Source organism: Amphiprion ocellaris, chromosome 15 (assembly GCF_022539595.1).
Source record: "Amphiprion ocellaris isolate individual 3 ecotype Okinawa chromosome 15, ASM2253959v1, whole genome shotgun sequence".
NCBI lineage: Eukaryota > Metazoa > Chordata > Actinopteri > Pomacentridae > Amphiprion > Amphiprion ocellaris.
In genome coordinates this window covers 28070089-28093634 of record NC_072780.1, presented here as the reverse complement: position 1 = coordinate 28093634, position 23546 = coordinate 28070089, and the positions used below count along the sequence as shown (strand labels likewise).

At 39.1% G+C, this 23546-nt stretch overlaps 2 protein-coding genes and 1 long non-coding RNA gene across 5 annotated transcripts in view; all 3 read right to left on the bottom strand.

Annotated features, from left to right (window-relative positions):
- Positions 1-2081: 2081 nt before the first annotated feature.
- Positions 2082-5919, bottom strand: LOC129350626 (uncharacterized). Of its 2 annotated transcripts, XR_008604095.1 has the most exons (3): positions 5203-5332; positions 2365-2489; positions 2082-2301 (listed from the first exon to the last, which is right to left on the bottom strand). It is a non-coding gene; the product is annotated as an uncharacterized LOC129350626 (long non-coding RNA). The 2 variants fall into 2 exon arrangements; XR_008604094.1 differs by having other exon boundaries at positions 2082-2489; positions 5203-5919.
- Positions 5920-8489: 2570 nt separating this feature from the next.
- LOC111562465 (major histocompatibility complex class I-related gene protein-like) overlaps positions 8490-23546 on the bottom strand; it is a 73368-nt gene continuing 58311 nt past the window's right edge. The window contains exon 4 of the mRNA XM_055017683.1: positions 8490-9879. Within this exon, the coding sequence (XP_054873658.1) occupies positions 9671-9879 (209 nt within the window). The 3' untranslated portion in view covers positions 8490-9670. The remainder of the gene's footprint in view (positions 9880-23546) is intronic.
- The window catches only part of LOC111580525 (major histocompatibility complex class I-related gene protein-like), a 75847-nt gene continuing 71167 nt past the window's right edge, over positions 18867-23546 (bottom strand). For both annotated transcript variants that reach the window (XM_055017686.1, XM_023288291.3), the window contains exons 4-8: positions 20392-20694; positions 20189-20299; positions 20042-20059; positions 19897-19939; positions 18867-19688 (exon numbers count right to left, since the gene is read on the bottom strand). In XM_055017686.1, coding sequence (XP_054873661.1) covers positions 19661-19688; positions 19897-19939; positions 20042-20059; positions 20189-20299; positions 20392-20694 — 503 coding nt within the window. In that variant the 3' untranslated portion in view covers positions 18867-19660. The remainder of the gene's footprint in view (positions 19689-19896; positions 19940-20041; positions 20060-20188; positions 20300-20391; positions 20695-23546) is intronic.

Sequence of the window (23546 nt, the reverse complement as noted above, 5' to 3'; positions counted from 1 at the left end):
ATGGCAAATCATTTAAAACATAAACTTTATATTCAGTCTAACCCCCTAACCCCTAACTGTAGAGTGACAGAAGAACCAACAATATCTCCTGTTTTCTCCTTTAATGAGTCGACTCTTCTTGTGCTTTCAGACCAAAGAACTACAGACTCTTCACAACCTGCTCAAACTCTTGGTACAGGACCTCACCACACGGGTCAAGAAGGTTTCCATCTCATTTCTACTCTGAAGCTCACCTTCTCTTGCTCAAACTGCTGACAAATGTTTCTGCTGCTCTAAAGTCTGGTCTCCAGAACTTCCTAAAAACTCTCAAAGTCTCTTCTGCTGCAGGTTGCTTTGTAGAACTGTTCCAGAAAACCTCACTAAACCACATGGAGGAGCCTCAAGATAGTCGTCCAAATGAAACCATACAAAAACCAAACTAGCACAACCCAAACGCTAAAGTCTCCTGCAGCCTACCAGAGAACCTCTGAGAACAGAGAATCAGGACAGGAACTCTTACCTTCTGGACAACCAACGCTGGTTCTCAAACAAGAATACAGAATGTGTCTGACCAAAAACCTCTAAAGACTCACTACAGCCAAGATAAAGACACAACTCAGCTGCACTGAATCCACTAATCACTGCACACATTAGCACCATGTGCTAACTGTGGCTAAAGAACCACATTTACCAAGACAACTATCCAGTACAAAGCCCTAAAACACACCAAGAAACACATTAAAGACGATTTTACTGCTGGAAGCTGCAAGCCAACGCCTAAAGAACAAACTAAAGCAAAGGAGCCAAACCCAGTTCAGTGGTGAAAGCAGAGGAAATGTTTGTCTGCAGCCACATAAAGCAGGAAGATAGTGAGCTGCTCAGGTGTTCCTGATAACACCAAGCAGCCACCTGGACAGCCAATAGGAACACAGCTTACTGGGAGTCCAGAGGGTTGGGTTAGTGAAGGAAATTTAGTTTAAAGTTGAGGCAGAAAGTTAACAAAGAAAGTTGAAAACCACCTTCTGATACCTGAAATCTCTGTTTTCACACAAAGAACGCCTGAACATGTCAAACTGGTTCCATAGTAGAACCATCATTGTAAAAACGTCATAGTATGGTGTGTTGCTCAAAAAACATTACGACCCGGGTGTCTAGGGTCGCCGAGGAGCAAAACAAAAACAGGTGGTATATTCCACCCAACATCCTTGAACATAAACTTAAAAAGTTCTTTCAAAGGAATATTCCACCCAAAATCCTTCAATGTAGACCAAAAAATCTTGGTGTAAAGGAGTATTCCACCTTAAATGTAGACCTAAAGGATGGTTTGGAGTAATATTCTACTCTAAAATCTTCCAATGTAGACCTAAAAGGTTTATCTGATGGTATATTCTACCCAACATCTTGGAACATTTACCTAAAAGGTTGGTTTAATGGTATATTCCCAGAAGAACCCTTGAACATTGGGCTTAATGGTATATTCCACCCAAAATACTTGTACATATACCAAGAAATCAGTGTAAAGGAAATGTAGACCTAAAAGGATTGTTTAAAGGAATATTTAAACGATTACTTTCATTATTTAATAATCTGTTATCAGTCAGAACCCTGGCAAACTTATTTTCATCAGTTTTTTAGTGGAAGTCACAAATAAAGGAGCTCTTGGTTTTTCCCGGCGTTACTGAGTCCAAAGCTGCTGTTTCAACACGGAACGTTCACATGCATCCACAAACCTCTCAGCACTCAAACACCCACAGACAGGAGGCCGGCTGGGCCGAGGCTCGGCGGCGTCCTCAGACCCACGAGTCGGGGAGTCGCTGAACTTGTTGGTCCGGTTTGAAGGCCTCCGTGTGGTCCAGTAGAAGTCCACGTAGTCGGTGTTGGCTTTGAACCACAGCGACTGGCCACCATCAGGTGGACCGGCTCGTCCTCGTAGGACTCCTCCTGTAGCCTTGAGGGGACCACAGGAACATTCAGTAGCTGTTGGAGTTCTTCCTGTCAGGCTCGTGGTAGAACGACTCTGAAGAATCTTGTACTTGTCTTATCTGGAACAATCTAACAGCCTAAACTGTTAACAGTGGTGTAAAGAAGCAAACACACAAGCATTGATTAGGACACAAACTAGATTTATTTTAGAAAACAAATCAGCTTAGAGGCATTTGTTCACATGTGGCTGAATAGGAGGCCGTCCAATCAGATTGGAGGTCTTCACTCTGTAGGTTGTTTGTTTGGTGAGACTCTTGGGCCTCCATCAGCTGACATGGATGTTTGATGGTCTTGCTCTCTAGTGCCAGATGATTCATCCATGAATTCAGCAGCTACAGACTGAAATGAAGCTCATGCTGCCGTTATTGAATTCCTGTTCCAGATCAAATGTTCAGAGCTCACCTTGAATGCAGCCGTCTGCTGTCTGGATAGTTTTTCTCATTGTAGTCTTCAATAAAGTCTTTTTCCTCATGTCAGGATGTGGTGAGACTCTTTCTCAGTCGCTGCAGACGTCCCTCATTGTGCATCTCCAGAGAAGAAACAGAAAAACTGGTCACTGCTTCAGCATCACAAACGTTCTCCAGCATTGAGAGTGTTTTAGGAATTCATTCATTGTGTTGTGAACTTTGAAGAAGCAGAAACTTTACAGCTGCCAAAGATATGAGCTCCAATTCTGGATGTTTTAGGAAATGAAGTTCATCAAATGAACACTTGATTTTTGCTGATAACTCTTATTAAATTACTGAAGAAATCCAACATAAAAACCTGTAAACTCTCAGGCAGCTTTTGTTAAAGTTTGTCTATAATTCTATCATCATGTTCTGGAACCAGGACTCTGCAGAAGTTCCTTCAATCAGATACTTGTGTGTTTCTATTTAAGGCCTCAGGTTTGAACGTACAGCAGAGGATTAGAAAGGAGTGATTTTAATGTTTAAATCAGTCCAGTAAATGTTTGGAGTAAAAATGATTAAAATTTTGATTTAGATAGATTTGTGTCAAAGAATATTGTAGAGTCTCACTTAAATATATCCAAATGAGTTCAGTGTATTTACATTTTATAGAATATTTGATTTCTTAATCTTAATACTGTAGAGTCTGACCCTAAATATTATAATAATGATGTAAATCTAAATAATAAATAATATTGCAGTGCAGTCATAAACTTTAATCAGTTAAACTTACATAATAAATATCACTGTACAATCTTAACCTGAACATTCATATTATTGAGGTAAATTTACATAAATCATGATATTCTAGTCTTAACTGGAATATGTCTAACATGAATCTTTTTGTATTGTGCTGATAAACAACAATAACCCGACTTTCAGATAATATTTATTCACTGTGTATTGGGTAGTACAGAAGTATTAGTACAGAATATTATTTCTTGTTTTATGTGTGGTAATTGGCAGTAAACATTTTAAGAAGTGCAAATTGACAGGGTTGTAATAGTGCTGTTCTTGCACAATATTTGTCACTTAATTGCCCTCAGGATGCTGTCGTTGAGCTACCAGTTTTACAGAACAGGCAGATGTTGCAGCTAATGATGTTGTAATTCACATAAACAAGGAAACAAGTTCATCATAATTTGAATGTTAACAGTCCAAAATGAAAAGGTCATATACAGCTTTCCTACTGGGTTAAAGAGCCAAAAAAAAAACATGAAAAAAAATTTGTAAAAGCAAGAGGTCGGTAGCAGCTTTAAAACTTACAACCCCCCCAAAATATCTGTTGTACCCCCCTGTGCCCCCCACCCCCCACTAAAATTAATCTGGATCCGCCCCTGTCTGACATGAAAGCTGGGATCGTTCTGCAGTTACTGTCCTCAACAAGCAGCAGGTGGCGCTGTGAGCTCCTCCCCTTCCCAAAGCACAGGCGGTCAGTCTAGTGACCTGCAGCATCCCACTGTCTAATTAGAGGAGACCCACATCACTCCATGTCCAGACGGCAGATGAATCAAAGTCTCTGCAGATCCCGTCCTGCTTACAGAGCGGGATGGAAATGAAAATGTTTCTTCACTGTCACACTAAAATAAATCACTGCATTTAGCCTCTAGTTCAGAAACATATTTTGGGTATTTTAAACTCACTTTTTGTCTCTCCCACAATGTTGATTACAATTACATGCAAACGGGAAATTATGCAAATTAGGCGATGACATCATTTAGCGACTTCTCGTGACTTTTAGGACAGCCAATAGCTACTTTCCTTACTGAGGAGTTGGCAACACTGGTCAAAACATAAACGATGCCTCTTTCCCACCGTTGTAAGGTAGACAATGTGCTTCAAGCCCAGTTTTATCAACAGTAGCTGTCTTTCAAGCTGCACGAATAACATTGATGTCTGTGGAGTGAACAGGGACTGTGTGCAAATTGCAAAACTGCTGCAACAGCAAAGAGAGACACAAATATTCAATAGCTTCTCTCTGATTAGTAGTGTCACCAGAATCACTGCAGCCTTCATTCGTTATTTCTGTAGCTTGAAAGACAGCTACTGTTGATAAAACTAGGCTTGTAGCACATTGTCTACCTTACAACAATGGAAAAGAGGCATCGTTTATAATGAGTTATTGATGGTGGAATTCTGAATCTGTGAATATCTTTCCGATTTTACTGAACTGTGGCCCCAAGGAGCCGTGGTGGGCGTCCTTTATTTTCATTTCTGAAAGGTGGCAACCCTACTGGTCTGTGACTTAACTGCATTTTCGGGCGCATAAATCACACTTCCCCCCCTTTTGTGCGTTTATAAAATTGTTACTCAACTACCCAGCTGCAGAACGTGCTGTCTGTGTGACCTTATTACTGTGCTAGCGCGGCTAACACTGTATTAGCGCGGCTAGCGCGGCTAACGCTGTGATAGCGCTGTGCTAGCGATGTATTAGCGCGGCTGCCGTTGTACTAGCGTGGCTAACGCTGTGCTAGCGCTGTATTAGCGCGGCTAACGCTGTATTAGCGCGGCTAGCGCTGTGCTAGCGCTGTATTAGCGCGGCTAGCGCTGTGCTAGCGCTGTATTAGCACGGCTAGCGCTGTATTAGCGCGGCTAGCGCTGCTTTAGCGGGGCTAACGCTGTGCTAGCGCTGTATTAGCGCGGCTACCGTTGTACTAGCGCGGCTAACGCTGTGCTAGCGCTGTATTAGCGCGGCTAACGCTGTGCTAGCGCAGCTAACGGCATGCATTACAGCTTACTGACTCTCACAAAAACAAACCACATACAGGACAAAAAGGATTAATACACTCACTGAAGCGCCGTCGTTCATGCTGGTAGCTGTGGTTGACCCCGGTCTTGTGAGGTGAACCGTCTGCGTCACATGACCGGAGGAGCGCCACGTGATTTGCTGGGCGTTGGCTCGATTTTGGCCAGGATCGATTGTTTACGCCTGAGTACAGCGAATTTTTTGACAGCGAATTTTTTAACATTGAATTTTTTGATGGCGAATTATGAACATTGAATTTTTTGATGGTGAATTTTGAACACATCAAATTTTTTTGATGGCGAATTTTGAAGAGATTAAATTTTTTTGATGGCAAATTTTGAAGACATTGAATTTTTAACTGGTTTTTAGAATTTTGATGAGCTAAATTCAGGCATAAAAAATTCACATACATAATTTTGATGCCAAAAAATTCAAAGTAAGAAATTCAGCAGCTTTTAAAATTCAGAATCTGATGAGTCTGATTTGCTTCCATATAACAGTGTTTATCTGTCAACTGTGGAAACCACCTGAGGAGGTCTAAATTCCATTTGGTCTTCAAGCTATCAGTCAAGTAAACGGTCTTTGTAATCTGTGATGGATGCTAAGAATTCTTCGGTCCAGTGTGTTTTCCTGCTTCACTGACTACAGTGTCCAACACTTAACGACTCCTTTAAAGGGCGTAACCCTGAATTCAAAACTATTAAATCTAGATTAATGGTTACACCCATTTGTCTTGTCATGAACAGAGATGAACATTTTCACTTTCGCTTTTAACTCCTGACTTGCCTTTACTTGTTTGCCTACTAAAGTCCAAAACACATTTAAAACAGACTTTGATCAATCAGACAAGAAATGGTAGGTTTAGAGTGGAGCACAAAATTCATAGTTACACATTCACTGTTATTTTATTTATTTGTTTGTCTGTGCCTCAGCTGCAGCAAAATCTATTTAATGAGCTTCTTTGCATTCTTAGTCATTAGTCTTCTTTTCCATCTCAGCTTCTGTCTTCACTTCACTGTAATTAAAAACCTGCGTAACAGGTAACTTCTATTTTTAGTTTGGTTTTCCTGTTGCTTCATAGATTAAAGGTGGAAATTTGTTAAAAACGACTCATTTATTTCTATCTCAGTGTCCAGGAGAGCTGAATGCAATGCAACTAAAAGAGAATCTGTTGCAGTTCAGAGGGAGGAACCAAAGAGGAAACAAAAAGCAAGCTTTACTTACTGCAGAGAATTCAGACTTGAGAGAGGAAAAAAGCAGCTGAGGATACCAGAGAACAATGGAACTAGTGCTAAGTACACAGATAATCTGGTAAATTAGTGGTGAGAATCAGCAGATTCATACACTGAAGGAGTGATGAGGTAAATGTCTGAGGTGGTTCTAAACAAAGACACTGAGGACCTCTGGTGGCTGGAAGAACTAATGTAGACACTCAACCAGACGAAAATGACTGATAAAAACCCAATGACATGAATAGCAACCAGATAAATGCTGAGTGAAGGATTTTAATTGAATTAATTGTTGCCTGTGAGTTGCTTTTCTCCTCTCATTCATACTAAGACTAAAATAAAGCATCATCTCCTCTGAGAAATGTTCATCTTTTTGCACTGTTCATCCATAAGGAGTGTATTTCTTCATGTTAAAACCCTAAATGACACTTTAAATGAATATGCCTTCACTTTGACTCAAAATAAATAACTGAGCTACTATGCAAAGCACCTATATAAACTTGCAATTCATTTAAATGTAGTCTCCTTGTATTGAACTGTGTTTAAAAAGTACATTTTCTGTGCTTTTCTAGACAGTAACAGCTGGAACGTGCTTCTCTGCTTGAACAAAAGTGAACCTGTAGAAGGGTCTCAGTGGCTGAACAGCTGTTTTTTCCCCATTCCTACAGGAGTTACATGCAAGTTATCTATACACTGTTGAGATTCAAGTGTCAGCTCCTTTGTAAAGTGCTGTGGCCTATAGTTAAACACAACACAATCATCGGCATAGGTTCAGACATTTACGCTTCATTACAAATCAAGTTCCACCTCTTGCTTGCAAACTTTAGCAGCTCTTACACTGAATGAGGTGCATAAACTACGACATGACATATAAGGGAGGATTCATAGTATCACCTGTCCTTTTGTTACGATCCTGCTACTGGTGCTGTGTATTTGTGTGTAGGTAGGTTGTATGATTTTTTCTCCTGTGTTCAGGTTACGTCAAGCAGGAGTGGCCAGGTGCACCTGTGGCCATTCAACAAGTAAGTAAAGCCACCCTGATCATCATTGCCAGTGGGCTGTGTGGTGTCTTTATGTCCTGCCTAAAGCCAGGTGTGTGTAGACTTTGGATTATTTTCACTGTGGCTCAGAAGCTCGCTTGAATTTGACTTTATTTTTTGCTTTAATGGTAAATACATGGCCCTTGCTGTTCTGCAGTTTCCTGTCTCTTTAACCTGTTTTTTTCTTTACAGCTTTTGTTACTCCCTTCATCGCCTGGCTCACAGGGACGCAACATATTTAGGAGCTCTCCTGTAAAAGAACATTGAAGAACTAAGCTAGAGCAGATACCTTGTGGTTGTACAACTCTGCCAACCAATGAATTTTCAGTTTACATTCATGTCTGTCCAAACACTGATATGTATGTGCAGCAACACTGAGATCCGAAAACTGAAGCCATTGCTGAAGTGCCTGAACTTGCAGTTCCTGGAACGGCCACTTCAGGCTACCTCAAAAAGCGCCTCAATCCCCATAGACCTCCATGTTAAAGGATCCAGCTTTACAGCAGAAATTAACGTTCTTATAATCTGGTGTAAAAACTGTTCTTCATAGCAGATTTCCCTGTTCACAGCAAATGCATGAGGAACAAACTGATATTTAAATCACTCGTTTGAGTTCTTCTCAGGCTTGAAGTTATGCATTATTGAGGGCATTGCCACTTTGAGTGACATGAGGATGTCTGTATTTACATGTCCTGCCTCAGCTCAACTCACGCTCTACTTCTTTGCTCTGTTTTAGATTCAGAGGGCGTTTGAAGAGTTCACCAAGATGGCGACACTGGAGCCACACTATTGAGCTTCAAAACTACTGTTCAGGAAACCTATGGCTGTTCTCACTGAGGTCTATCTATCTTTACATCAATCTATACTGTATGTACTAATAAAATGCTTTCTTTCTTTTATTTTATATGTATTGAGTACAATAAAGGTATTTATTAAATGTGCATCCATGTAATAAATTATACATCCGACCAGACATGAAACCTGGTCCCAGTCTTCTCTTCTGTTCCTGAATAAGAGCCAGAAAAGTGTTGAAGAGTATTGAGATGTCACAGTGAATGCAACCTTTCAGATATAAAACATCATCTTTTCATTTTTATTTTCACATTTTACATATATTTTTACCTACATTTTTACATTTGTGTACACTGAAAAAAATGCCCCTCTCAAAACAAGAACAAAAAACTTATTTCAAGCAACTTTTATCTTGAAAAAGGTGAAAAAAAATCTGCCAATAGAACAAGTGAAAAATGGCTTGGTAAGATTTCTTGAAATAAGATATGATATTTAGAATCTTGAGATCTAGCTGGGAAAACTTATTTTAAACTATATTTTACCAGGATTGACAAGCTTGGGTGTTTTAAAATAAGTCAGACATGCTAAAAAAAAAGAAGCATTTTTTCGCTCAAAAATACATTTTCGCTTTCATGTAACCTCCTAATTTGAGATGTATTAACCCTCCTGTTGTCCTCATTTACAGCCACCAAAGATATTGTTTCCTTGTCTGAAAAAAATTCAAAACATCAGCAAAAAAAATTCCTCAAATTTCTGAAAATTTGCAAAACCTTCAGGGAGAAAATTCCAATAATTTCTTAAAAGTTCCCCTTAAAAGTTTTATTTTAAAAAAATCCTCAAATTTGGCAAGAAAATTCTTGTAAATATTTTCAAAAAATGAGTAAAAATCTTCCCAAAAAATCCTAGAACTATCTAAAGTGATTATATATATATCAGTAAAGCATTCACATAAAACTCAACCAAAATACATTGCAATTCATTGGATTTTGGTTGATTTTTTGTGAATGTTCTTAAGAAACATTTTTAACATTTCTTTTTCTCTACCAAAAAATGTTTCCCAAAAATGTTGAAAATGTGGACATATGAATGAATATATTTTTTTTCCCGACATTTTAAACTTTAAAATGGGTTAATTTTGACCCGCAAGACGACACGAGGGTTAAATTTATTTTCTTGTAAAATTCAACTCAAAACAAGATAATTTCAAGATTGTTTGACTTAACAAGATATTTAAGATGCGTTGTCTTAAAACAAGTCCCTCCATCTTGCTGAAGTGTCTCTTGTCAAGTGAATTTATCTTAAATCAAGTGGGATGAGACATTTTGACTGAAAATAAGACAAACAGACTTGGTAAGATTTTGAGTTTTTGCAGTGTAAAATTAGTGCACGAACCCTTGACTCAAGGTTAAAAATGTGTTTTTTCTGATGTCACAGTGATTTTGACCACTAAAATTAAAAAAAAAGTTGAACACAAGTCCAAATTAACATTTGAGACCAATTCTGATGCTGGTGCAGAGACATAAAAATGAAGCTGAAGTTCATTTGAAGCTCCTCTCCATCTTTCCTCCAGAACAAGTCGGCTCTGTCAGGGTAGAAACCTGTAGCGTGGCAGGTGACCTGAGAGGAGGGAGTCTTCTGGAGGAGAGACACTGATGGAAGATCTGCAGAGAGAGACAAGTACAAACTGAGAAACACTTCAGAGGAGAACTTTGCCCCTGAAACTGCATCAGGTCATGAGCTTCTACCTGTTCGCAGCAGATAATTCTTCCTGTACTCCAAAAGCTTCTTCAGCCATTCAGGAATATGCTTGGTGAGGTACATCTTATTGAAGTTTAATCTCCCCTTTTCAGTGTCCCACTTGTGTTTTGTGATGACAGCCTTCGGTGTTGGAGCGATCCACGTCATTGTCTCCAGATCCAGATAATAATAATAATAATAATAATAATAATAATAATAATAATAATAATAATAATAATAATAATAATAATAATAATAATAATAATAATAATAATAATAATAATAATAATAATAATAATAATGATAAATAAATAAATCAATTTCAACTTGTTCTCCAGGAAACTCTACAAGGGGCACTGGATAATTTACTGACTGTGACAATCTAAATAATAAAGCAACATCAACAAGTAACAATATGAAGGAAGAGATGGGTAAATGTTGAGGTCACAACTTAGAAGGAACAGATGAAGTAGTTGTACAGCACTCTGTGCTCTAAATGTATGAATAAAGCATGGATAAAGAATGGCTCTCTAAATGTGTGCACTCATGTTAATAAAGGAAGCAGCCTCCTGCCATAAAGCTAAGTGGACTTTACCTCCAGTTTGGTTTAAGCGCTGCTTTAAGTTTTCCAGGAGATCCCTGAAGGAGAGGTGACTTGTGAAACACTCGTGGGAATGCCACTGCACTGCTGAGGATCATCTACTTTCATTTTTTTAATCCAGTCGGGTCTAAACTCTGCTCTCTTGATGTTGCTGTCGCAGTAACCCACCTGAACTTCATTAACCATGGCAACACCTACAAACTCCGGGAGGTTTCTGATTCCAGAGGATCCGGTGAGGATATATTTTATGGAGTGTGTCACTGTGGGACAAAGAAGAATTTCAGATTTCAGACAGAATCACAACATATGCCATCTTATAGCATTTCATGTAGTAAGGTAATGACCTTAGGAATGTTAAACAGAAAACCCAACAATCCAAAGTTGTCTTTGGATTGCCTATGAGCAAGCAGCCAGTGATACTCAGGAGGAACTAAAGAAGGAAAGAACCTACAGTAGAACCAGGTTCAGGGATGGCAGCCATCTACCTTTACTGGTTGTGGTGAGAGTAGGGATGAGGTAGTGGGAAATAGCAGGATAGCAGACGGAGAACAGACAAACAATACAAAGGAAACAGCTTCTGTCACTGTTATTAGTCAACTCTTATTTTTAGCATTAGTTATTGTGAATATGTCAACAGTTATATAGATGGTTCCAGTAATTTTGCAAAAGGTTATGAGTTATAGGACATTTATTGTGACTTACTCCCGAAATTACAACTCACCAGTATATACAGGTAGTATGTTTGCTGAATTGGCTGTATTGAACTCAATGGTGCATTTTTTCTTTCAGTCAGTAGTCTCCTAAGCCCTGAGCTTTGGTTGGGCTTCCATTTTAGATTTATTCTAGTTATTTGGGAAAAGGAGTGACTAATAAATATAATAATCGGATAATATATTATTATTATTATTATTATTATTATTATACGCTCTTTTTGAAAACAAAAAAGACGTCCACATATGTGGACGCCAGGACTTAGGAGGTTAAAAGTGTATAATCTACATACAGTGCTGTAAAAAAGCATTTGCCCCCAGACAGTTGGGTTCAGTTTCATCATCCACACCTACGTCTGGTAACTGCCAGACTTGTTGAATCAAAACATCACTAAATAGAACCTGTGTGTATCAACAACACATGTATCAATGCGCGCTGTCCTCCAGGCAGCGCGCATTGATACATGTGTTGTTGATATCAACACATGTACGCAGCAGTCAGCTGGAGGACAGCGCGCATTGATACGACGGGACAGGAAGTAGTGCCAAGTGATTACGTGGTGTGACTTTTTCGTGGAAATGGGTTTTGTGATGCAAATAAATCACTCTTTTGAACACATGCTGTTTTTAGAAGAAATACGTTTTATTTAAGTGACCCTGGAAACCTGCCGGACTACTTTCGCCGCGTCCAGAACCGGACCAGAACTCGGCTCACGGGACACTGTCGGGGGTAAGACAGTGAGAGTGTACGTTACTAATGATAGGGATGCCATAGAGATTCATGTCAAAAATCCCGAACTATCCCTTTAAGGCTGACTGACATGGACACAAATATCACCTCAATCTTCTGACCGACAGACAACCAACTCTCATGCTTTATTTGGAACTGCTGTAATGTCCATGAAACTCTCATATGAAATGTCAGTAAATACAGATATTGTGAGAAACTGGCTGTCCAGGATTTAATGCTTCCAAGAGAACTCTATGGGGAATTTTCAAATTATGTGTACAAAGAAAATTCTAGTAGAAAACTTAATTTATCAGTAAATGAATTCAAAAAGCCACCAGCTTTTCTGCCTGCAGATGTTTGAGTTGGGCAGATGTTAGCTTCACAAATGTAGTAGCAGTGGCTGCAAATCTTTAATACTTGTTCTAAAAATCACTGAAGAAGTCTTGATATTTAGTGCAGCATCTTAAAACAGTAAGAACATATATTTAAAAATATCTTCCCTCTGCTTTGTTTGAAGCGGTTCATCAAATTGTCAATGGTGGCTCTGAAGAAGTGCTGGTTTTCAATGCATTTGTTTACGTACCACTCCAGGTGTTGTGGGTCGTCTTTTATGAACGTTCTCATCCAGTCCTGTCTGAGTTCAGGCCTCCTGATGTTGCTGTCACAGTAACCCACCTGAACTTCATCAACCATAAGAGACCCTATAAACTCTGGGATGTCCCATCGTCCAGAAGCTGACGTGACGAAAAACATCAAGGAGTGTTTCACTGGAGGGAAAAGAAGATTTTCAGCTTTTGAATTCACGATGTTTGCTTTCTCTGAGTTTTTACCTGAATTCTCAGAGTACTTTCCTATTGCTCGGTACAGATAAAGTCATTATAGTGGGTGAGTTTAATATCCATGCACACACGTGAATAAAATTCTTGGTACCCTTTGGTTAATGAAAGAAAAACCCACAATGGTCACAGAAATAATTTAAATCTGACAAAAGTAACAATAAATAAAAATTCTATGAAAATTAACCAATGAAAATCAGACATTGCTTTTGAACCGTGGGTCAACAGAATTATTTTAAAAAATAAACTCATGGAACAGACCTGGACAAAAATGATGGTACCCTTAACTTAATATTTTGTTGCACAACCTTTTGAGGCAATCACTGCAATCAAACCATTTGTGTAACTGTCAGTGAGACTTCTGCACCTCTCAGCAGGTATTCTGGTCCACTCCTCATCAGCAGACTGCTCCAGTTGTCTCAGGTTTGAAGGGTTCCTTCTCCAGACGGCATGTTTCAGCTCCTTCCACAGATGTTCAATAGGATTTAGATCAGGACTCATAGAGGCCACTTCAGAATAGTCCAATGCTTTCCTCTTAGCCATTCTTGACTGTTTTTAGTTGTGCGTTTTGGCTCATTATCCTGTTGCAAGACCCATGACCTGCGACTGAGACCAAGCTTTCTGACACTGGGCAGCACATTTCTCTCTAGAATACCTTGATAGTCATGAGATTTCATTGTACCTGCACAGATTCAAGACACCCTGTACCAGATGCAGCAAAGCAGCCCCAGAACATAACAGAACCTCCTCAATGTTTCACAGTAGGGACAGTGTTCTTTTCTTCATATGCTTCATTGTTGCGTCTGTGAACATAGAGCTGATGTGTCTTGCCAAAAAGTTCCAGTTTTGTCTCGTCTGTCCATAGGACATTCTCCCAGAAGCTTTGTGGCTTGTCAACATGCAGTTTGGCAAATTCCAGTCTGGCTTTTTTATGATTTGTTTTCAACAATGGTGTCCTCCTTGGTCGTCTCCCATGAAGTCCACTTTGACTCAAACAATGACGGATGGTGTGATCTGACACTGATGTACCTTGACCTTGGAGTTCACCTTTAATGTCTTTAGAGGTTGTTCTGGGCTCTTTTGTTTTCATTCGTATTATCCGTCTCTTCAGTTTGTCATCAATTTTCCTCCTGAGGCCACGACCAGGGAGGTTGGCTACAGTCCCATGGATCTTAAATTTGTGAATAATATGTGCAACTGTAGTCACAGGAACATCAGGCTGCTTGGAGATGGTCTTATAGCCTCTACCTTTAACATGCTGGTCTATAATTTTCTTTCTAATCTCCTGAGACAACTCTCTCCTTGGCTTCCTCTGGTCCATGTTTAGTGTGATACACACCATGTCACAAAACAGCACAGTAACTACTTGTAACCCTATAAATAAGCTGATTACAAGTTTGTAGACACCTGTGATGCTAATTAGAGGACACACCTTGATTGAACATGTCCCTATGGTCACATTATTTCCAGTCTTTTCTAGGGGTACCATCATTTTTGTCCAGGCCTGTTTCATGAGTTTATTTTTTAAAATAATTCTGTTGAACCACGGTTCAAAAGTAATGTCTGATTTTCATTGGTTCATTTTCATAGAATTTTTATTTCTTATTACTTTTGTCAGATTCAAATTATTTCTGTGACCATTGTGGGTTTTTCTTTCATTAACTGAGGGATACCAACAATTTTGTCCACATGTGTAGGTGATGAGAATGACAGCCTCAACTTGGCATTTAGCTCATTGTTTGACTCAGTTGTTTTTCCTCAAAACGTGAACAAACCAACTCAGTTTTAATCACACCCTTGGTCTTGTTTTGACATTTGGCATAGAAATTGAACATCTTACAGTTTTTCAACAAAACTATTTTGTCTGATAATATTTTTTGATAACATTAACCCACATTAACATTTTGTGATAACAAGAACAACACCGGATTTTTTTGCAGCACTGTAGCCAGGCTGACAAAGAGTCACAGCTGTGTGAAACCTTGTGTTCTTTTAGCCCTCAGTAGTGAAGACTTCATGACCTTCTTCACTGATCAAGTTTTGAATATTAGACAAAAAATCCTGAACATGTCTTTAGGTGTCGTGGCTCTGGAAGCTTCCATAGAACCAGATTCATACTTGGACTGCTTCTCTGCTGTAAATCTCTCAGAGTTCACGTCAACAGTAAATTCCTCTAAACCAGCAACATGTTTGTTAGACCCCATCCCACTAGATTGTTCAAGGAAGTCTTTCCTTTAATTAATATTGTAGTATTAAATATCAACTTCTTTTTACTGACAGGCTACGTACCACAGGCTTTTAAAGCTGCTAGAGTAAAGCCACTTCTTAAAAAGCCTACTCCAGATCCAGGTGTTTTAACCAACTATAGGCCCAAATCCAACCTCCCTTTCATTTCTAAAATTCTTGAAAAAGTTGTTGAAAGCTGATTTTGTGATTGTCTGCATAGAAATGGTTTGTTCAAAGAGTTTCAGTCAGGATTTAGAATAAATCATAGTACAGAGACAGCACTGGTAAAGGTCACCTATGATACTTGTTCTACTGGATCTCAGTGCTGCATTTAATACAGTTGATCACAGCACCTTTGTTTCCACCAGAACAAATTCCTCAATGTAATGGTTTAGTATGAATTCAGGTTGAAAAATTCATCTTCAAATGTGATGCTGTGATGAAATAAGTAGACTGTCTTCCCTATTTCTGATCTTTATCTTACCCGGATTAATTATTTACAAGATAATTACTTTTAGATTAAAAAAAAATATTTTAAACTCAGTGTACATTATTAAAACATGACTAATTTTCATCTAGTTCTAGCCTAAAAGTATTTTTGAAAGACATAAGCACACAACACAAGCAACATCACAGACACACATACAACCATTAAAATTTAAACAAAAATAAAAACATATGCAGTATGCACTCATCCATGCAAGACAATAACAAAGCAGAAAGATTAATAAACATGAATATATGAAAAGCAGACAAAACAAAGGGAAGCAAGCTGGCTGCAGGAAGGATGAACCAACTTAATGTTGATAAGAGCTCATTATCAGTCTAACATTACCGCTTTTAAAAATATATTACTACTATTGTACACTTGTTGCTACCTTTCTGTGTCCAGCTCCTCTATCTGCCTTGAATTGCACTCAGGGGATAAATAATGTTTTCTGGATTGACTGCATCCTGTACCTTACTCTCAGCCCTGACAGCTCCAGCAAGTACATGTCGTCGTTAATGCAACGACTTTTAGGCGATATGAAAATAACATAGACAATAATCATAAGTCAGGACTGAACAGATGCATGTCAGGCTGAATCTGTGCTAATAAGACACTTAAGACTTTAAAAAGTGAAGTGAAACTAAAAGAGCCAGGCACTTTGTAGACAGTAATAACTGAAAAAACAAACAACAGCACCAGGAAGAAGTAGCGGTTAACAATTACTCGGAGATCAATACAATACAATACAATAGCTTTATTATCATTTTATCATTTATTATTATTATTATTATTATTATTATTATTATTATTATTATTATTATTATTATTATTATTATTATTATTATTATTATTATTATTATTATTATTATTATTATTATTATTATTATCTTACCTGAAGATGTGACGTGACAGAAGAAGAGTAAAGCCAATAATTTCTTCATTTTCTTTTTGGAAGTCCTGAAAGTAAAGAAATTCAGTCAGATAATCAGAAATCAATACAGAAAATGGGGTGTATCCTTCCCTGAAGTGATGGTAATTACACAGAGCCTTCTCATCAGGAATGTAACTAGATGTCCCGATGTAATCATACAGGTATTTTAACATTTATTTACTGCTCAGTCCTCAGTCTCGGCAGCATCCACAATAACTACAAAAAATAAAGGACATACAAGAAACATTTCAAATACACATAGTTCAGTTATTTTAAAAGTTTCCCCTCAAAGTGTCTCTAATCAGATGGACTCGAACAAAAAGTCTCTCAAGCTAGTTTCAGTCAATAGATGAGTCCACATATGCTAGCCTGCAACAGCAACAGAATAAGCCGTCTATACCAAAGCACCTCAACAAGTATCACACAAATATTAACAAATAAGAAACAAATCAATGTTAAAAGCCACAGTTACCGTGTGTAAACCTCTCAGATGGAGCAGAATAGATATTTTGGCCCATGTGGTTGGATAGTGTGTCCATTAACTAGATGGTTGTAACATGAACTGCTAGGCATGTCCAAAGTCCGGTCTGGAGTCCGATTGAATCATATTTTATAGTCTTGTTTTTGCAGTTTCTGTCATAAAATGCAGCATTTATGGCCTGCCAACGCTGTCAAATAGATACAGTTACAAGATGCAATATTTTGTGCCACCAAATAGTGTCAGCAGGACTCTGTTGCCACCTGTGACCCTGTTTGTGACCCCAGCGACTCTTTCTAGCCGATTCCTGAAATGGCAACTGTAGATTTTTAAAAAAACAACAACAAAAAAAAAACAGGAAAGTTGACTGTGAGGGCTGCCACTTCCAGGACAGGTGGAAACTGCAAGATTTCATCAGTGACATGTGAAACTATTGTGTTTTCCTAATTTGCCAAGAGACTGTTGCCGTGTATAAGGATTTCAATGTAAAGAGACACTGAAAACAACCATATGATAAGCTATGAGCGACAGGTGTCCAGAGATTCGAACATTTACAAATAAAATGCTACACTTGTTTAACTCCACACATTTGTGTGATCAGACATTTTCTGTTCTGAACTTCAACTAGAACCACTTGAGGAAACTGAATGACTCACCTGCATGATATTTCTCAACCACTACCTTAAACCAGACCTGGCCTGTGTACTGCAATCCAGATCTCAGTATCATCCTTCACCTGAGTGCCAGTAAGTTACCTGTTTTGGTCATCTGAGATTAATAAATACTAATTTGTCAGTGTTTTAAAGGTGCAATATAGTTCACAGAGAATAAGTTGATTTCTGAGTCTCATCTCAAAGTTGTCAGTATCTGACAGTCTGAGTTGCCAAACCACAGCGTCGGGTTGAGACTCACAATTTACATGTTGCCTTTTAAAATTTCTTTTGTGTTGGTCAAAATGACATTTCTAAATATATGCACTTGGACTAATGACACTTTATGTATTGCAATGTTGTTGTTTTGTACCTGTAGGTGTGACATACTGGACCATTGAACAACTTCTCATTCGATGGTTTTTATTTATTTCCTACATTGTAGGTTAATACTGAAGACATCAAAACACTGAAAGAACGAATGTAATTATGTAGTAAACAAAAATGTTAAAATATTGTTCAGGTTTTGGGGTCATTCCATATCAACTCAGTGAGATTATTGGAGATCAATTGCTTGACCGCCTCAGTCTATTGAAACTTTGTAGGCATGATCTTTGGTATGTCATACTGACAACTGGCATTTTTTTTGTTTGTTTGTTTTGACTGAAATTTCAACATTTTCATAATTTTGCACCAAATGGAAATTATCAAATCTCTTGCAAGTTGGAAATTGAACTGGGATGCCACCTTGAGATGTCCATATCTGTTCAGAAGTTTCTGGTGAATGGAGAGAATGCAGTAAATACTGGGGAACCAGCCTCAGTTTTGTGCTTAAGATCTCTCAGATTCAGGATTTGTTCAAAAATTGCAAATAATGGGGATTTAAAAAAAAATAAAATAAAATAGGAAAAATATATCTCTCAAACATAGAATATATTCTATTTGATGTTATGAATAGAATTTTTTTCTTAATGGCATTACCAATGCTTAGAAAGCTTTATATGTTAGTAGAATGGGAGTTACGGCCAATCAAAGTTGACACAGGTAAAAAAGTTATTAATTTCCAAATAGAGAGATGGACATGTTGAATCATGGGACGGCTGATTAAATTTGGGACAGTAAGAGATCGAAGTATAATATGAAACGCAGAATGCTTTTGTTAATACCTGGTTATGCCTGGGTCACTTACATTTATTTACATTCCCATGTGAAGAAGTAAAAACAAATGTCATTTAAAATAAAATTTCTATAAGACAGTGCATTGGCATTCAACTTTAATGGTTCAATGAATGTCAGGCAGGATGATTGGTCCTCATTTTCACATGATCAAATCTGGTCCTCTTTGACAAAAAAGTTTGGACACCCCTATGCTTTGGTCTTCATCAAATAAATTTTATAAATAAACAAAATTTTTTAACCAAAAATTGATTTTAGAGTTGTATATTTTCTTGTACCTGTGAATATAGTGTTTCTCTATGTTGTGTGACCATAAAGTGACAGCTATATGTTGTTTCTGTTCCACAGTTACATTGTGAGTAAAACTATGAGATATTAACATTTAGAGTTAGTTGTTGAGATCAGATATTTGAGCAAGAAAAGCTGTTTGTGGATTAACTGTTTTAACTCACTAATAATCAGCAGCTTATCAATAATACAGATTTATAAGTTGCAGAAACGGAGAAAGTTGCAGCTCTGTTCTTATTTCTGTCCTCATGTTTCAGTCTCTGGTAATTGTGACTCTGTAGAGGCTCCATCATATGATACAGGTTCCTTGTTCTTCTTGCTGGTTCTTGCTCAAGACACTTGTTTATTGAAGATTGTTCTTTATTCCTTGTTCTGCTGGAGAACTTGGAACCAATCAGGCGCCTCTCTGCTGGCTTTGCATGTTGGATAAAAAACTAAACATGTAAAGTGTCCATATTTTGTGCACAATACTGGACACAAATTTTAACTGGAGAGACAAGAGTTTCAAACTTGGATTAGTTGAAGAGGCTTAATAACTTCAAAACAGAATCAATTAACGGTTTTGACAGAATCCCAACTTCACTGGAGTTTACTCTCCTCCCGTCTTCCCTGAGAGTCTGTCAGGGCAGATGAAGAAATGAACAAGATAAATAACTGTTCAGATGCTTAGTACAATCATTATACATTATTAAAAAAGGAATACAACAATTAAAAGGAGAAAAAGGCTGGTGTTTACAGAAGAGCAAATATTATCTCAGTATACTGTTGAGTGTTTTTAGGTTCATTTATATCTGCAATGCATTGATGAAACAAGGACGTACTCACGGTAATTGGCTGGAATCGGAGTTACTGTCTGCAGAATCTGAGGCTAAAAAAAACAAAAAAAACCAAAGTGAGTTTAATACCCAACAGACAAGACTGCAAAGATCAGACTGATTACAGATCTACAGTAAATATCAGAAAATCTTACTGTTAGCAGGTTTGAACCCTGAAACAAAGATGAGAGATGACTGTAGTTAAAATGATGCTTTTATATTTCTTTATATATGGTTTTTTTTGTTAAAGATTTCTGCTTTGAATATGAAGGCAGGACAGCTGCTCTTGTGTTACTGTGTACCGTTAGTCTTCTTTCTCCAGATGAAGAGTCCAGTGATGCAGAGCCACAGCAGCAGCAGCAGACCTACAACTACTCCAATGACAGCACCAGCAGGAAACCCTGATGGAGAACCTGGAACCAAAACACAACCCTCAGATTTCATCTCTACTGCAGAACAGATAAATATGTTTCATTTCCAGACTCCACTGTTCTGACTGACTTACCCCAGTTAGTCCTGATCACTGATTTGTCCAGTTTGGTGATGATGACGTCTTTGACACCAGACAGCTGAAACACACAGTCGTACTTCTTCCAGTCTTCAGGAGTGATTGATGAGATGTTCAGGTCAACACTCATCTGGAAGGTTTCATCATGGTTGGGGAGGATCTCTCCTTTGTCCACGTCCTCATGAAGCTCCTCTCCATCTTTCCTCCAGAACAAGTCGGCTCTGTTGAGGTAGAAACCTGTAGCGTGGCAGGTGACCGGAGAGGAGGGAGTCTTCTGGAGGAGAGACACTGAGAGAAGATCTGGAGAGAGAAACTGATGAGTCTTAACTGAACGTGACAGATCTGATGGCTCTACTACGAAGTGAGATTAGTGGGTTAGCAGGTATGTTGAGCGTAAAGTCATAGTTTTCAGTGTCATGAAGGTGGTTCTCTTTAACCTGCTAGATCTCCATGGTAACTCATGCTGTGGAGAAAACCAGGTCCAGAGCAGGTTCTGTTCAGAGTTTCAGATTTCAATCAGCTGTAAGAAGCGTCTCCCTTTAACCAAAGAGAGATGCTCCTGACGATTCTTTATGAGCAATACACATTCTCAGCTGAAGGAAATGTTTTATCTGTAAACTTGCGTATCTGTACTTTTTACTGCCATCTATTTAAATATTACTCATTGTTCTCTATTATAGTAACCTATTGAGTGAAGCAGCTGTACATAATCACTTCATTTTGTTCAGAAGAAGAGTCAAATGACTTGTTCAGCACCTCATTTCATGTGAACGTGCATCGAGTTTGTAGCAAAAAGTCTGAGTTGACAAAGAAAGTTGATCACCACCTTTGTGATACCCATTAACTCTGATAAACCAGCTTCATAGTATACCTCTCAGGATGTGTTGTGTGTCTGTCACAGCCCCTACTGACCATATGCTTTATTCATGTGGTGGATCCTTTGTGGCTTCTGTGTGAGGAGATGGTTTATGCTGACTTTCCATTATGCCTAGCTGTGGAGCTCCACAGCCACCTGTCTCCAATCAGAGATGATTGGCCTGGAGCTCCAGACCTGCTCTGAAGCTCGTTCCTCTTCCCGCCTACTGCCATACCTGATTGGACCACCACCCAGCTCCCTCCACTTTCATCCAATCCAACTGCAACAATCACTACACCTAGGATTTAAATTTGCAGCCCAATTCACAATCCAAGCAACTGTGATTTAACATGAGCAGCCTGTGTAACCTGTCCAAACCCAAGCAAGCTGCCATGGAGACCTACATCAGTGACTCATTAGCTGCAGGAATCATTCGGCCTTCGTCCTCTCCAGTGGGTACAGAGTTTTTCTTTGTGGACAAAAAAGATGGAACATTCTTACCCTGTATAGATTTCCATGCACTGAACGATATCACCATCAAAAACACCTACCCCTTGCTTATAATCAGTTTTGACTTCACTCTCCTGCATGATGCCACCATCTTCCCTAAACTGGACTTACACAAGGCCTACCACCTCATCAGGATCCACAAAGTAGAGCAATGGAAAACAGCCTTCAATACTCCCCTTGGACACTTTGAATAGCTAGTCATGCGCTCTGGACTCACCAATGCCCCTGCTGTATTTCAAAATCTCATCAACGCCCTCTGTAACATGATCAACTGGTTCGTCTTTGTATATCCTGATGACATTCTGATCTACGCCAGGAACCCAGAGGAACATGTACTCCATGTCCACCAAGTTTTGGAGAGACTGCTGAAAAACAAACAGTTCGTCAAAGCCGAGAAGTGTGAGTTCCATGCTACCTAAAAAAAATAAAGATGCACCCGGAAAAGCTGGCAGCAGTGAGGGATTGGCCGAAACCGGAGACTCAGAAGCAACTACAACAGTTCCTGGGATTCGCAAACTTCTACAGATGCTTTATCTGAGACTACAGCAAAGATTTCGCCCAGCTCACAGCCTTCACATCCACCTCCAAGCCTTACCTCTGGTCCCCTAAAGCTGATAAAGCCTTTGAAGATCTCAAGCATCGCTTTGTCTCGGCCCTCATCCAAACTCAACCTGACCCCAGCCTTCTATTCATCATTGAGGTGGATGCTTCTGACACTGGTGTGGGTCCTGTTCTCTCCCAACGCTTCGACCAGAAGCTCCACCCCTGTGCCTTTTTCTCCCGTGATCACTGTATCCTCAGTTCAAACCTTCATCAAGAGATGTGAGGGGACTTGGAAGTGGGCATGTGCCTCCTTCCTACAGGCCGCCAGGAGGATGGTGAAGCAGGCCAACCATCACTGTCCTGCTGGTGCTGCCAATTCAATCAGTGGGAATTGGTCCATGAGCAGGTGGGAGTGATGATGTTGATTAACTCCTTTTCCATAAACCCAGACTCTGCACACTACTCAGCGACGGACCATTGAACAGTCTCAGTCAGTTCAGATTCTCGTTCAAGTCTAGCTCCTTGTTTCATTCCTTGTACTAATTTCATGTTTCCTGCTGTCCAGTTTGAACGTCCTGCCTGCTCAAGCCCGGATTCCTCTGTACCCTCCCTCATCTGTCTGTACTCTCAGAAGTCTCCTGAAGTCCACCTGCACTCCCTACCTCTCTACCAGGACCCTCACCCTGCCGGACAAAGTCTCTCCATCTACAGCACCTACCCCACTCCGCCACTGGGCGTGCCACACTTTACTCCAGCCTGCCACTTCCAACCCTGTTCTCTTTCATGCCTCATGACAGTTAAGTTCCCTGCTCAATTGCCGTACCCTTTGTAAGGCTAATGATTGTTTGTAGCTGCTGATTAGCGGGGTGTAATTTCTAGCTGTGTCAGGTCTGAGTATGAAGCACTAAAATTAGTTCAGTTGATTAGTTATTAGAGTTCTAGTGTTTTCTTGCTCTCCTTGCTAGGTGTTATTTAGTAGTACTCAGTAGTTAGTTCAGTATGTTTTTGCATAGACCCTGCTTTATTGCTCCCCCTGTCCTCTCGGAGGCTCAGTCTGCAGCCACGTAACATAATATATGCTTTGAGGCACTCGTTTAGTAATTTTTCTTAGTCATATGGGTGTTGCTATCATGTCTTTAAGTTTGGTTGCAGAGTTTACTTTAGTTGTTGTCTTGTGGTATTTTGTTTAGCTAGTTTTTATAATTCAGTTTTAATTGGTTCTTTGAGTTAGCAGCACCCATCA